The sequence below is a fragment of the Lepisma saccharinum genome, chromosome 12 (assembly GCF_977018435.1).
Source record: "Lepisma saccharinum chromosome 12, izLepSacc3.1, whole genome shotgun sequence".
NCBI classification, from domain to species: domain Eukaryota; kingdom Metazoa; phylum Arthropoda; class Insecta; order Zygentoma; family Lepismatidae; genus Lepisma; species Lepisma saccharinum.
The window spans coordinates 4649675-4666032 of NC_139240.1; the positions used below are offsets into that span (position 1 = coordinate 4649675).

The following is a 16358-nucleotide window of genomic DNA, read 5'->3' on the forward strand; positions in this document are numbered from 1 at the left end:
AACTGCAATCATAGAGATTAATATTTAAATAAAAATACATACAAGAAAAAATGGAAAATATTGAGAGTTATGAGCTACAATCATTCCCCCCAAACAGGAGGACATTTGCAAATTTAAATCAACCCAACACAGAAATTGAGGTTGATCTTGATGTAGGGGATGGCTTTATACACCCCCACAGAGCAGATCTATACATCAAATTTGATGTTGTAAAGCTCGATGGAACAGATTATCCGGCAAATTCAAATATAAGATTGGTGGACAATTTTGTGCCGCATCTGTTCTCTGAAATTGAGATCAGAAAGCATGGCGTTGTTATAAACAGAGTGGATTATCCCGGCATTACCTCCACAGGTTTGGCCACATTAAAATTATCCAAAACCGAGGCTTCTTACTACAAAATAGGTGGATTTGAGGCTGGTGATAAAATTATATCTTAGAACCACACAGTGCTGTTCCCTATGCGCCTGTTGCCAGGATTCTTCTCAGATTACAAAGATATTATGTGGAAGGGTGGTTTAAGAATCACATTTAGAGGAGCTGCCAATGATAATAATGCTTTGATTAGGTACAGTACATTAAACTCTACAGGGTAAGCTTTGCCCAATACCCTACCTGATGAGGGCAAATGCATTATTCAGACTATGGAGCTAAGAATCCCAGTTGTTGAATACGAGGCCAGTTATGCTCTTAAATACAAAGCTGATATAATAAAAAATCCACAGATTCCCCTACAATTTTATACATATCAATGTGTACAGAAGCCCGCATCTGGTACCTATTATGAGTTTGATGCTACAAATTCATTCTCCAGTATACAATATGACATGCCTGATTTTGTGGTGGTATTGTTTCAGACTGGAAGACACAATAATCAGGAAAAAAATTCAAGTAAATTTGATAGCTGCAACATCAAGAACATTTATCTTAAAAATGGCAGAAATGAGGTATTTCCTAGAGAAAATTATAATTTAGACATGTCCAAGAATGATTTCCTCAAATTATATGAGGCATTTTCGGCATTGAAAAGGGTCACTACTGGCAATACTGACATGTATTACACACCAGATGAATTCAAAGCACAGAGGCCCATGTTTGTCATCAACACTTCAAAAAGGAAACAAGTTGTGGTTAATGACAGGACAAATATTAAAATTATTTGTGAATTCCATGAGGCATTACCTGATGACACTATATGTAGTGTTATTCTCATAGGTGAAAAATCATATGTTTATGATGTAAGAAATGAGAGAGTCACAGAGCAATTCTAGAGGGCCGACTCAAAAACAGAATCCCCTTGATTACAAAACAATAATACCAACATTTTGCTGTCAGGGAGGCTCAGACACTCTGCCAGGTTTCGAACCTGTGGCCTTTTGATTATAGAACATATAGGCCAAGAAATTATGTCTACACCACATCTGCATATTGCAGAGAAGCTCAAATAACACAGTACTTCTGCCTATTCTGCAGAAAAACTAAAATACAATTCAAAATGGGATTTTGAAATGTGCAGTAAATATTCAGAGCCCCTCTCAGGTAAATATTAACACAACTCAATTCTTTCAGGCAAACATGGAAGCGGGCAACTAAGAATTCACCTTGGAGTTAATGACACTGATGGATGGGCATGCAAGAGATATAATCTACACTGTGTCCTTTCGGGGAAAATTATATGTCAGCAGATATAATCTCCCAGGCGTGCAATTAATTGCCCTGGCCGGGGCATGTGACTGATCAAAAGATTAGAAGAACATGCAGGCACCTGCACATGTCTTATTGTATTGATCAGGGATGTTTTGCAATGAGAATATATAGTATTTGGCTGAGCTAGTGTTTTTATACCCAACAGCAATAACTAGGCTCGGGTGATCCCCAATATAAAATAATTTTGCTCTTTTTATGCTGTTGTACAACACTTTTTACCAGGTTTCAGATCTGGGGGCTATCAGTTGTATATCAACTAACAATAATTATTCTCAAAATCTCACGTGTGGAGATATTATTTTGCCACATGTATTTCAATCTTACACATTTTATCAGGACTCAAACCCGAGCCTTTTGTTTACAAGGCAACAATATTAACATTTTGCCATCAGGGGAGGCTTCACATTTTATGAGGACTCAAACCCAGAGGCCTCCTGATTACAAAACAATAAAAACCATGGGACTATGCACCATACTCCACTGGGTCTCATTAATATATACATGGCAGAATCAATCTGAGGGGGGGCTACACTTGAATTCAAAATTCCTGGGATTTTGACAGAAAAACATACTATAAACAATAAAATGATATGGGAACTTGGCATAGTTTTAAGTATAGGCAAATCAGATTATTGAGGCTCTCCTTTTCTACACTAGAATTCAAAATTCTTAAAAATTCAGAGCATATCACACTAGAAGAATTGGGGTATAAGCCCCTCTTGGCTTTGTTTTAAGTATAGGCAAATCGGGCTGTTCAATCAAATAGCCTCTCCTTTTCTACACTTGTAAGTGGTCCTGGTTGTATCATCAATTATACTACTGTGAGAGTGTGGGGTTCTCTACATACAGTTTATCACCGACTTGAATGTCTATGATTTGCGAAGCATCCTATGCATATGCAGTCTCTCCACTTTCGGGATGTGTGAAATCAACCAGCTCTACATTGCGGACTTTAGGTTCGTCCCCTATATTCGTCACAGTCATAGTCGGATAGTGAAGGGCTTGCAGTAGCGACCAGTAAGTTATCTTGACAAACTGAAGTTTTCCCTTGAGGTAAAATTGATGGTATGCTTTGACAGGAGTGGGCATGTTGAGTTTGCTTCTTGGATTGAAAGGGGACGGAAATTCTGGATTTGGGATGCTGAATATCTCTAGGACGACTGTCGATTTTAAGTTGTCGAGGCTAACGTTCAGGCTGCCGACGTTGGCTCGCAGTTCCTCCTGCACGTCGTCCAGTTTGTTCTGTACGGGCTCCAGGTGTTCGCTGAAGAGGTTGACGATGCTGTCGTAAGAAGGTTTGATCTTGATATCCACGCGAAGTTGCTTGAAGTGTTCGTTCAGTTCGCGAAGCTTGTCGGCAAAATCAGCCAAAGCAGACTCTTGACCGGTCTCCACGTCGTCCATTCGAAGTTTCACGTTTGCGATGATCTGCTGCAAGCTTTCGAAGAGCCTCAGTTTGGAGTTTTGTGTCGCGAGGTCGTGAACCTGATTTCTGATTTCTGCGAACAGAGTGTGCAGCTCGTTGACGTTCTGGTTGGTGGGCATCGTGGCGATGGTGTCTCGAATTTGCATGATTTCAATCTGAATGTTTTTCACGTCCTCGGATTTGAGCAAACGATTCACTGCCCTCTTCACGGCTTTCAGTTCCTGCGATGTTGGTAAGTTGGCGACTGTATTCTGAAGCACTGTCAAAGCTTTTCTCACGGCGTCCAGCTCACTGGCGTCGGCTACCGTACCCAGCGCATCCCGGAGTCGCGTCATGTCGTCCTGTGTAGGGGTTGATTGCTGCAGTGTTTCCAACTTGCTCTGTATGTCGTCGATCAGGTGATGGAAGTGTGAAAGTTCGGTTTCGGTGTTAAGGTTTTCCAGCTTGGCAATTTGCTGTTGAACTGTGGTCAGGGTTTCCGTTATGCCTGGCAATTTCGATTCCAAAGCTTCTTGCACGGTCGATAGATCAGTTCTCATGGTCGACAAAGTGTCCTCGATGTGGCTTACGGTGCCTTGGATTTTACCGAAATCCTCGTACGTCTCGAGTTGCAGTTTGATGTTGGCCACAGACTTTCCTATAATTTTCAGTTCCTCGGACGAAGGAAAGTTGGCAATGGCTTCTTCGACGGTTTGAAGTTTCTCCCTGATGTTTTTCACCGAGTTTTCAAGTTCTGTGAAGGATATCAGAGACGGGATCTCATCCCGAAAACTACCGAGTTCGTTTCGTAGATCGGCCACTGCTCGATTGATCTGAAGTATGTCTTCGGGTACAGGGTTGGTTTCAAGTTGGATCTTAATGTTAGAAATAACATTTTGAAGTTCGTTCAAGCTAGCTTGGATGTTTGTTTCCTGTTCCTCAAACTTAGTTTTTAGTTGAATAATGTCTCTGGATTTTTGTAGGTTAGATAATTCCTCTCGCATGTTGTTTTTACTGTTTCCTGAATGCTGCTCAAATTTTCCAAAGATGCTAAATCAGCATACTTGGCGAACAGTGATTTGAATTCCGCTTCGATCTTCAGGATCGGATCCACTAATGTTTTCTGCAGACTTGTGATCTCATCTTGTAGGCTCGAGGACAGAGTGTTCTGGAGAGTCAGCAGGTCGCTGCGAAGTTTCTTCACTCGTTGGTCGAGTTTTAGAATTTCAGTGTTGTCGGGTGGCTCGGTATCCGTGTCGCCTCTGGAGTGACCGAAGATATTGTTCGGCATCTTGTTGCGTCTTACTGTTTACTTACAGATTTGAATCAAATCAATGGCCCCAATGTGTATATAATAGTCTATTGCATATCCCTGAAAAGTTGGCTTTCTCTGTTGCAGAAAAATGTCGCAGCCACAAGACACATCCACTGCAGTTCCGAAGACGAAACAACCTCAAGTTGCCTGCCCCTTCTGTAATATCCCGCAAACCAAGTCCAACCTAAGTCGTCATAAACAAAGATGTATTCAACGGCCTGGTTCGTCGAAAGAACCCGCCAGCATCACCAAACCTTCCCCAACATCCAGGAAAGTGATAACAACTGAAAATTTGACCATCAATCAGAAGAGTGGGGTAAAGCGAAAGCAGTCTTCAAACCAGTTGAGCCATGGAAAGAGAACGAAGATCATAGAATCGGCTGAAGCACGCGACTCAGAATGCATTAAGCCGAAGAGAACGGCCTTCAGGAATATGTTGGCAAATTACAGCCTCAGCAGCGAGAATAGGGGTTTGCCCTGCAGTGCCGAAATTTTCCTGGAGGAGAAGAAAGCAGAAGTGGTTAAGATTTTGGTTTCCACTCTCAACAAGGGCCCCTTCAAATTCAACATGGTTTTGGATTCGTTGTTCCAGAAGCATTCGTCGGAACAAACTCACGTGTTCTCTAGTAGAACAAAGCAACAACTTCTGCTGGAAAGTGATAGGGAGGTGATAAGCGAACTTTACGACAAGTTAATGAATGAGATCGTCCGGAAGCAGGAAGAGTTTCAAGGTAAAGGATCGGGTTGGAGTGTTTGCAACACTACACACATCATCAACATCAACATAAGCAAATACAAGCCTCTTTCAGGATCGACTTACGTGAAGCTCCCGCAGGTGATCGAAAACAAGAAAGCCGTTCTTAACATTGAAAACAACGACAACCAGTGTTTCAAATGGTGCCTCCTGGCCCATTTGCATCATAAAACAAAAAACTCTACGCGCGTTGGAAGTTACAGCCAGTACGAGAATGAATTGGATGAATATTTCGAAGACGTTCCATTTCCTGTGCAGCTGACAAAAATCGAAAAATTCGAAAAAGCATATCAACAAAAGAACGAGATTCCAATCGGTGTAAATGTGTATGGATATACAATCAGCAACAAAAAAGTAAATATTTTTCCGCTTCGGATCAGTAAAATTGTAGGTGATGAGGTGAATGTAGTGCACATGCTGTTGATAAAAAATGTGAAACAGCACCATTATTGCCTCATCCGTGATCTTTCGAAGCTGGTCAGAAGCGAGATAACGAAACATGAACATCAAATCGAAATCTGTTATCGATGTATGGCATTTTTCAGCAACCTAGGTTCAAGAACCGCCAAGGAGAGGCTGCAGGAACACCTCAGAGAATGCCTGCAGCATCAACCATCCAGGTGCGTGTTCCCTGGTGGTTCTCATTTCTTCAGAAAGTACAAGTCCCAGCTGGAGGTCCCCGTTGTCATCGTTGCGGACTTCGAGGCATTCTTGAAGCCCATGGCGATCTGCGACCCCGATCCGGCGAAATCATCAACTACTGCCTACCACGAGCACATGCCTTGCAGTTTCGCATACTACGTGCACTGGATGGCAGGAGCGGACGAAGATAGCAAGGAACCGATCCTTTACCGAGGACCCGAGGCTGGAAAACGCTTCCTGGAATTCCTACTCAAGGAAGTGGAGGAATGGGGTGATGTTTTGTTCAGGACTAAACCCATGAATGATCTTACCGAAGACGAAGAATTGAGGTTTGTTTGTGCAACACATTGTCCAAATTGGGCTCCAAATTTGATGATTGTGTGATAAAAGTGACACACCACAATCACGTAACGGGTCAGTACATCAGTCCGTTATACTATAGATGCAATTTGAAGCTTCAAACTGTCAAGTTTGTACCGGTATTTTTCCACGGCCTCAGCAATTATGATCTTCACCATTTCGTCAAAGAGCTGGGCTATGACAAAAAATCCATCCGTGTGATTGCCGAGACCGACGAGAAATACATTACTATCAGCAAGTGGGTGAATATTCCACCGGGATATCATGGTAAGATGAGCAAAATGATCCCCTGCGACGATGAGTGCACGTTGTGCGCTGCTGGCAAGAAGCCAAAATACAGAAGAATTGAACTTAGATTCATCGATTCTTACCGCTTTCTCCAGGCTAGCCTCGAAAAATGCGTCGCCATGTTGGACGTGCCTGAAGTTACCAGAGATCATTTCCCAGATGTGTCCTTGGACGCTATTCGAAGGAAAGGAGTGTACCCATATGAATACGTCGACGGGCCCGAAAAGTTCGACGAGACGGTTCTTCCGTCGAAAGACGCTTTCAATTCAACCTTGAAGGACTCCGTGTGTTCCGACGAAGACTACGCGCACGCCAAACGTATGTGGAACGAGTTTCGATGCTGCTCGCTGGGTGATTTCCACGATCAATACTTGAAGCTGGACGTGCTTCTCCTATTCGACGTGCTCCAAGCGTTTCGTCAAACCGCTATTCGTGATTACAAAGTCGACCCTGCGCACTTCGTGAGTCTTCCGGGATTCACCTGGAATGCTATGTTGTATTACAGTAGCATCCGATTGCAACTTTTCGCGGAAGATCAATGCGACATGCAGCTTTTCATCGAGAAATGTATCAGGGGCGGCATCGTGCAATGTTGTTTAAGACATGCGAAAGCAAACAACGAGTACATGGGAGACGAGTACGATCCCAATCAGGAGTCCAGCTACATAATATACTTGGACGCCAACAACCTGTATGGTTATGCGATGACGCAGAAGCTGCCACAGTCTAATTTCGAGTGGTCGGACATCACCGAAGAAGGACTGAAACATCTGCTTCAAGAGGATAATTTTGAAGGATCGACAGGATACTTCGCGGAGGTAGACTTGGAGTATCCTTCAGAATTGCACCAGCTCCATTCGGATTTTCCTCTGGCGCCTGAGCTAAAATGTCCTCCTACCTCCAATCAACCAAAACTGCTTCTGACGTTGGAGAGGAAGGATCATTACGTAGTGCACTGCAAACAGCTGAAATTCTATCTCCAACAGGGCCTTGTTTTAACTAAAGTGCACAGAGTTTTGAAATTCACGCAGGGCAAATGGCTGGAACCCTACATAAACATGAACACCCAGAAGCGGCAGGTGGCGACATCTGACCTGGATAAGGATATGTATAAACTGATAAACAACGCCATCTACGGAAAAACAATGGAGAATGTAAGAAAATACAAGGACGTCAAGATAGTTTCGGACGAAAAAAAATGCAGGAAGTGGGTTGCCAACCCACGCTTCAAGAGCAGGAAAATTTTCAACGAGAACCTGACGTTGCTTCATCTTGACAAATCCTGCATTACGTTCAACAAACCGACGTACGTGGGAGCTGCAATTCTCGAACTGTCGAAACTGCAAATGTACGAGTTCCACTATAACATCATGAAGCCACGATACAAAAATCAAATCCAGATCGCTTTCATGGATACTGACAGTTTCGTTTATGTGATGAAGAAAGATCCGTACAGGAGCATGGTAACCGAATTCAAGGAACATTTCTACACTTCGGGCTATCCACAACCGAACCCCTACAACATTTTGCCAAGAAACAAGAAAGTTCCCGGATTGATGAAGGACGAAATGAACGGTGAGATCATCAGAGAGTTCGTGGGACTCAAGGCTAAATCGTATTGTATCAGAACGACCGTCGCCACCATCAAGAAGTCCAAGGGAGTTGGGAAAAGCACTGTTCAGGGGAAGTTAAACGTTGAGGATTACATCGAATGCCTGAAGAAGAAACTCCCCATCCTGCGGGAAGAGAGGAGGTTCCAGAGCATAGACCATGATGTGAAGACCGTGAAACTGAACAAAGTGGCGTTGGATGCAGAGGACGACAAGAGAAAAGTTTTGAACTGCGGCATTCATACCGTTCCATGGGGCTATTCACCAATCGGAGAGAAGTGCAAATCATGCAATAACTGTAATTAGACTAATTCTAATCCTGTAACAAATCTACTTCACACGCTTCTGTAAATACTTTTTTCATTCACTTCATTTCCGGCATCTGTCTATTTTTTTTTTCTGAAATAAACAGCAGTCACATATCACCAAAACTTTTTCTTTCCATTTATTGTTCTATCCCAATGTTGGGGTTGGCACAGAGAGAAAAGAAGGCAGCAGCTGAAGCAGAATGCAGTTCACGAATAGCAGTAAGTAAATAAATAGACATAATAAAATAGGAGTTCTTCACAATGCGTCCGAAAGGAGTGGCTTATCAAATCCCTTACTCGGAACTCAAAAAGGTTTCGGGCATCGATTATATACTCACGAAGAAGCAACGCGAGAAGAAAAACAAATGTTTAAAGAAGGGACACGGGATGAAGCTCCTTCTCAGCAGGCCACAACTAAGGAAGTTGCAAAAATCTAGGTCAAAAAAGCAGGGAGGTTTCATTTTCAGCATTCCCGCGATCCTCGCTGCTCTCGGAGCCGTGGGAAGTCTCGCAGGTGGCAGTGCCGCGATCGCGAAAACCGTGATCGATGCCAAGAAGAACACAAAAGAGCTCGAAGAGCAAAAAAGACACAACCTCGCCGTGGAAAGCAAGATGAACGCTACTGGTTCCGGATTGAAGAGAAGAAGAACGAAGAAGCAAACCATCGCAGCAGCGTTGAAGAAATTCAACCTTAAAAAAAAGTGCCCCTTTCAAACGAAGATATTGAGTCTCGAGCCGAATTGTTCAACGTTATAAACTTCAGAGGTGTGTTCATGTCCGATACATTGCCTGCTAACGGACCCCGAAGTGGCGGCGAAAGCGGAGTGGTCAACTTGGATAATTCTCTCAACCCGGGAACCCACTGGGTATGTTATTGGATTGCCGAGGATGGAAGCGCTTTTGTTTTTGATTCTTTCGGTGGCGTTCCGCTACTCGCGCTTGCGAACTACCTGAAATCGACGTCCGAAATATTTTACAACGACGAAAGGATGCAGGGCTTCGACGAAGTGGTCTGCGGTCATCTCTGCGTCGTAATGCTGGTTATTCTTTCGCAACTAACCGGCAGCGGCGACTCGACATCGTTGGAAATGTTTCAGAGAGCAACGGATTTGATAAAACAATAGCGATAAAAGAAAAATGCTAGTCCTGCATTTGTCCAGCGAGACTTCAATCCTCAAACTGAAACTGCATTACGATGTAATCAGGAGCACTCTGCAACAAGAGTCGTTGGGGCTCGTGGCTTTCTACAGCATGTACTTGATTCGCAACGTCACCGAATACAACAACACCCTCCACGTGGGAAGCAAGAAGATCACCGTTTCGCCTGGAAAATATAACCTGACTACGTTGCAAGCCCAATTGCCTTCGAACGTCATCCTGTCCGAGAGTTCAGTCACTCATCGCGTGGAGATCACGTCCGCCACAGAAGAAATAAACCTCGGATCCATTGGGGAGCTCTTGAGTTTTCCTAACAACAGCAGGTTGGCGCCGGGAATCAAGCACGTCGGGTCCTCTATTCCCAAATTCCTGTCCATAGAAACTTTGAACGTACATTGCAGCCTGGCTCAGGGCATGGTTGTATCGACGGACGCAAATCGGGACCAAACACACAAGGAAACCGGTATAATTGCGACGTTCAAGCCCAATTCGGAATTCCTGGAGCCGATTCTTTACGAACCAGTCAAACCGATCTTTTTTCCCATCCAGCACGACAAGTTCAGTGAAGTAGAACTGACTATAACGAACGAGAAAGGCGAATTGGTGGATTTTGCCGGAGCCACGAGCACGGCCGTACTGGCTATCTTGTAATAAAATAGGTGGTTAATCGAAAGCACACGATGGATCACGTAGAAAGTTATGAACTGCAGTCCTTCCCTCCCAACAGAAGGACGTTTGGCAACCTCAACGAACCGAACAAGGACATCGAATTTGATGTCGATGTTGGTGACGGGTTTGTACATCCTCATCGCGCTGACCTCTACATCAGACTCGAAATTGTCACCAGGGACGAAAATGTAGCTTACCCCGCAGGAGCCAACATCAGACTGATAGACAATTTCATCCCTCACCTCTTCTTCCAGGTGGAAGTGAGAAAGCATGGCACAGTCATCGACAGGATGGATAACCCCGGACTAACTTCGACCATCGTGGCGACCATGACGCTCTCAAAGCCAGAGAGTTCGTACTACAAAGCGGCGGGTTTCGAAACCGACAACAAATTACCCGGGAAACTCAGCACCGTGCTATTCCCTCTGCGACTCCTCTATGGATTCTTCTCCGACTACAAGGAAATCATGTGGAAGGGCGGTCTGAGGGTCACTTTCAAGAGAGCGTCCAACGACAACAACTTGTTTCTGCGATGGAAATCCGCGACGACTGGGGGCACTGTGGACGATGCGAGCCTCCCGTCCGAGGGTAAGTGCGTGATAAAATCCATGGAACTTCGCATGCCGATCATCGAATACGAAGCTAACCACGCCACGAAGATGAAAGCAGAAATCCTGAAGAACCCGAACATCCCGCTCGAGTTTCAGATGTACCAATTCTTGCAGAGGACAGTGTCCGGGCGATACTTCGAGTTCGACGTGACGACACAGTTCAACAGCATCCAGTACGACATGCCCGACTTCGTGGTGGTTGTGTTTCAAACCGGTCGCGACGGCAGTCAGAATGCGGATTCGAGTATGTTCGACTACTGCAAAGTTAGGAACATTTACCTTAAGAACGGGCGTAACGAGATTTTCCCCAGAGAGAACTACAACCTCGCGGAAGATGATTACCTGAAGCTGTACGAAGCTTACACAGCGTACAAGAGGGTCACCATGGAAGGATCTACCGACATGTACTACACGCCAGCGGAGTTTATCCAGAAACGTCCGATGTACGTGATCAACACATCGAAACGCAAGCAGGTGGTGATCAGCGACCGCACGAGCATCAAGGTTGTCGTGGATTTCCAAGAGGCGATCCCAGACAATACGGTATGCAGCGTGGTCCTGATTCCAGGGAAAAAGTTTGTTTACGATGTAAAGAACGAGAGAATCATTGAACAGTTTTGATATTTTTTATTGAAAATGAAATAAATACAAATTTGTTACAAACCCCAACCGAGTTTTCTTTTCGTGTACATTGCCATTGTCGTTCCCAGAGCGGCCAGTTTTTCACCTATGCCGGCGTCTCTGCTGACCACCCTCCGGAAAGCCTGGTGTTCCAACTGCATGTCGGCATCGTGCCTTGCTGCGAGATCACTGTTGTCCCGGTACGCAATATCATGGTCTTTGCAGGCAGCGTCCAAGTGATTAACCCCCGGATCACCGCGATCCAGTCGCGCGTTCAATTTGGTGCCGGGGCCGCAGTATTGATAGCCCGGAATATGCATCTCGAAAGGCAATTTGTTGATGATGTTGTTGATGAGTCCCTTCCCTTCCGCCAGCTTCCAGAATCGTGGGGGCAAGATGTTGATGATGTTGATCAGATACCCGATGCCTTTCGGTTCGTTGACGATGAAGCGGCTTAGTTTGGAAACGATCATGTCCACGATGCCAACCTTTTCGTTGTGAAAGTTTCTGTTTCCGGCCCTTTCTTCTCCAGCGATGACCAGCAGCCGGTCCACGAGTTTACGAACGTCGTCCAGCCACACGAATTACACGGGCAAATTGGAGTAGCGCTTGATACAGGTTGCCGGTAGGCAGGCGAGTGGGTTGCTGCTTGATTTCGTTCCAAAACGGTTTGATGATGTTCCTGTACTTCTCGCTGCTACTCGACTTGACCCTGTTCTGAGATGGGTCGTTGTTCTGATACAAAGCATCGGTCATCTTGAGAATTTCCTTGTAATGGTCGTAATCCTCTTCGGAATACACGTTGGCGTCGGGGCACTTTCTAGTGATCAGTTCCCATAGCCTCGGCGTGCCTGCATACTTCTTGAAGAAACCTCTGCGTCCCGCTCGGCTCTCGTTGTAGATGATGTTATCGTCCTTGTCGAACGTGACGTGCCAACGTGATGGATACAAACCGAAAACTTCGTCTCTGTCATCGCCTTTGGTGCTCAGATATTTGGCTGCGGTCGGTCCTAATCGTATTCCCTCGACGGAAGACGAACTGTTGCTGCTGCTGGGCTACGGAAACCTAGTGGGAAGCGATGGCAGTTGGAAGTGTTGGAGAGTTGTGGCGGGTGAACGAGGAGTGGGAGGATAGTCCGTAATGTTGCGAACTGCCACCGGCACCAACTCTGTGATCAAGTCCTTGTTATGTTCGGCAACATCTTTGATTTCTTTGCCCAAGTTACCGATTGCATCGATGAGCGGTTGCTCCTGTCGCTTCTTCAGCTCATAATATCCACGATTCTCTTCCTTCCACCCTTTGAATCGTTTAGCAAGGTACTCGGTCAACTTGATGTTTTCTTCGGCTTTTCTTTTGGACATTGCAAAATGGACCTATCTGTTTTCTTACAATTTTGTTATTTTATTTCGACGGAAGAAACAAGACAGAGCTGTCAATGAAATGATATTGTTGATAATCTTATCTTTTTTGTTGTTCATCTCGTACCATTCATCTGAAAATTTTCTAACACTCTGCTTATGATATCCATCAAGCATGTCTTCCATTTCGTCTGTTATTGCGTGAAGATCTTCGGTATTCACGATCTTTTTCCCCGTGATTTTAAATATGTAGTCCTTCATGATCATCTGACACGGCACGGCGAACGCTTGCGAACTATCGGCGATATCAATTATTCTGTGGATGTTATCTTCTTCTTTACCCGACACAATCTTGAAGATCTGATAGAGCAGCTCCTCAGGAAGGTTAGCAGATCGTGATGTATTCATGTTTTCTTTTTGTTCGCATCGTACTATTATATTACATTTTCTACCACGATAAACTCGTTGATCTTGTTACGATACTTCCCCTGGTTCGGTTTGCGAGTCATGTCTATCGTGGCGAAGCCGTAGTCGTCAGCATTCCAGCAATGCGTGCAGAGGTTGCGAAACGACTCGTACGTCATATCCCCTCCGACGAACTCGTCGTACACGTGCTTGAGGTTGGTGGCATCCTGCCGAAACAAGCAAATGAAGTTTGCGTTGTCCCTGATCAGTTGCTTGGGGATCTTCGAGAAGGTCTGAGCCAAGTAAAAGCAGTCCATGCCCTTGTGGCGACCTCGAGTGAAGTAGTTGCGAACCTCTTCCTGATTCTCGAGGATGACGTCGTCGAAGACAACCACCGAATTCTCACGACTCTCGTCCAAAGGTACCATCTGCGAGGCAAAGGTGGCTATTTCAAGATCGTCGTAGATTGCAATCAGCTGTCGGCATTTCGATTGCTCGAGGGTCTTGGAAAAGACGTACAGGTGTCTGTTCTCCCAATCGAGCCAGTGGGGAGCCAGGATGAAATTGTCTACCATCAATGTGGTTTTGCCACAACCCGAGGGCCCCACGATGAGGCATCTGATACTTTCGGGGAGCAATTCGCCATTTTTCTTTCTTCCTTTACCTTCGCCAACGTCCGGGAGCCTCTTGGTCACCTCCCAGCTCATATGATATCGACAGCATCAACCCAAGAATTCTGCGAAGAGGGAAGACCGAGCCACTTGACGTAAAGTTTGCCCTTGCTGCGTCGGAGCACTTTCTCCACAAGGTAAGTGTCCGGGAACCTAGTGGCGGACAGTTCCTGCTCGTAGAATCGACCCTCGATGTCCTCACCGTCCGCGGTGCTCTTCAGCTTGTAGGTGGGGATGTAGGGAGGTGATGAAGGCAGGAGAACATCGGTCACAGTGAAAATTTCTGTAGACCAGTTTCGAGTGAAACCTTTGTCTAACACTCCGGGGCGCCTGAACTTGCTCACTCTCACCTCGTCTCCTATTTTATACTTTGGTTTCTTGATTTTTTCGCCAGTGTTTCGTTTGCAGTACACTTCGGAGAGCAGCCAACTTTCGTTTCGCTTGGACACTTCCAAGGGTTTCATCCCGATCGTCCTGTGAATTCGGTTGTTGTATTCCTCCACCAGTTCGGGCACCAGATCCACCCACTTGTAGTTCCCGCGGAGGGCGAACCGTTTCCACATGAGTCCCTTGAGGGTCCTGTTGAATCGCTCCACGATGCTTGCTTTCAGCTCGCTGTAGGTTGAATAGTGAAGAATACCGTTCTTCTTGAGCATCCTCCCGAAGGCAGAGTTGTAGAATTCCCTGCCTCGATCGGTCTGCAGGAAACAAGGGGATCTCTCTTTGAGAACAGAAGCGAAAGCTTTGCTGACCTCAACCCCGGTCTTGTTTATAACGGGTATCGCCCAAGCGTACTTGCTGAAAGTGTCGATCACGGTGAGGAGGTATCTGAACCCCTTGTTGATCTTGTGAAGCCCCTTGAGATTCCCCGTGCTCATCTCCACGAGGTTCGCCTGCCAGAGGTCGTCTATCCCTTTGGTGACCACGGGCAGTCGAGGATAATTCCTGCGGGCAGGTTTGTGTAGTTCGTTCACGATAGCTGCTCTCATGGCAATGGAGGTTGTTTGAGGCTTATAGACAACAGAGGCTCCGATGCAAAATTATGGATCTATTATCTTCCTTGCTTTCTTGCATTTTTTTTTCTTTGATTACTTGCTTGCTTACGATAGACGACTGACACTGGCGACGGGATAGGAGAGCACCAACTCCAAAAAAAGCGGTATCGGATGCTCCATATTCGTCTCGATAGATTCAGCGTACAGACGATCTCCGACGGAAACGTTGTCGTACGAGACTCCGACTTTCATGTTGTCGTGCTTGATCCTGAACAAACTCTCCCCGTGATGTAGACTTATCGCGACACCGCTCGGGGGATGCAAGTTCACAATCCGGAGACTTCCGCCACCTAGCGAGAGTTCGTAGAAGATGCTATTGTTGTTGAAGATGAAGAAGATCTTGCCAGTGTTCTCTTCGAACTGCTTCACAATACCGTTCAAGTGGACGATTGTAGCTGCCAACAGGTCGGTTCGAAAAGCAAGCAAGGCATCGTCAAGCATGTCTCGAGCTTTGACGACCTCTTCGCTGGATATCTTGACGTACTTGGGAAGCGAGGCGCCAGGTTTCCTTCTGTTGTAGCCGAACACGTTGGTTGGCATGTTATAGCGCATTTCTTTCTTTCCCACTACTCAGACTATTTTATTAATTTTTCCTCTTCTTGCTTCGAGAAAAGGTCTCGCAGATATTTTTACTGGTAAAGATTTTCTTTCGAAGCCCTTTTTGCCCCTTGCGTAATTAACCAAGAACAGAGCCGCCCGAACGGCGAAAAAAGGCTCATCGGTAGAGGAAATGCTGAAATTTGTATTGTTTCTTTGTTTTCGAAAGGATACTTCATCCCCTGAAGAGCACTCGTTTTGATTTGTTAGCTAAATTTAGCTTGCGGCTCAAACAATGCATGATAGAATAAATGTTGCCAACTCACTAGGTTAGTTTAACTCGTAAAATATTGTGGTGAATTTTTTATGGCAGAGTTGGCAACGCTGACAGCGTGAATATACAGCGTAAACGGCTATGCAGAGTTGGCAACGCTGACAGTTACCTGCGTTAGGTTTGAAAAAAACGTGAAAGGTAGTTGTTATTTTAGACTGTTTGGAAAATAACCGTGAAGGTACTGCTCTATAGGTGTTTTCCGGTGAAGGTACTGGGTTAACCGTGAAGGTACTGCTCTATAGGTGCTTTCCGGTGAAGGTACTGGGTTAACCGTGAAGGTACTGCTCTATAGGTGCTTTCCGGTGAAGGTACTGGGTTAACCGTGAAAGTACTGCTCTATAGGTGCTTTCCGGTGAAGGTAATGGGTTAACCGTGAAGGTACTGCTCTATAGGTGCTTTCCGGTGAAGGTACTGGGTTAACCGTAAAAGGTAGTTGTTATTTTGGACTGTTTGGAAAATAACCGAGAAGGTACTGCTCTATAGGTGTTTTCCGGTGAAGGTACTGGGTTAACCGTGAAGGTACTGCTCTATAGGTGTTTTCCGGTGAAG

At 45.4% G+C, this 16358-nt stretch overlaps 1 protein-coding gene across 1 annotated transcript; it reads left to right on the forward strand.

The window, feature by feature from the left end:
• The first annotated feature begins 6455 nt into the window (after nucleotides 1-6455).
• LOC145996566 (uncharacterized) lies at nucleotides 6456-8387 on the forward strand. Its single transcript, XM_083133065.1, has one exon. The coding sequence runs from the start codon at nucleotides 6456-6458 to the stop codon at nucleotides 8385-8387; it is 1932 nt and encodes a 643-aa protein (XP_082989191.1).
• The last annotated feature ends 7971 nt before the right edge of the window (nucleotides 8388-16358 follow it).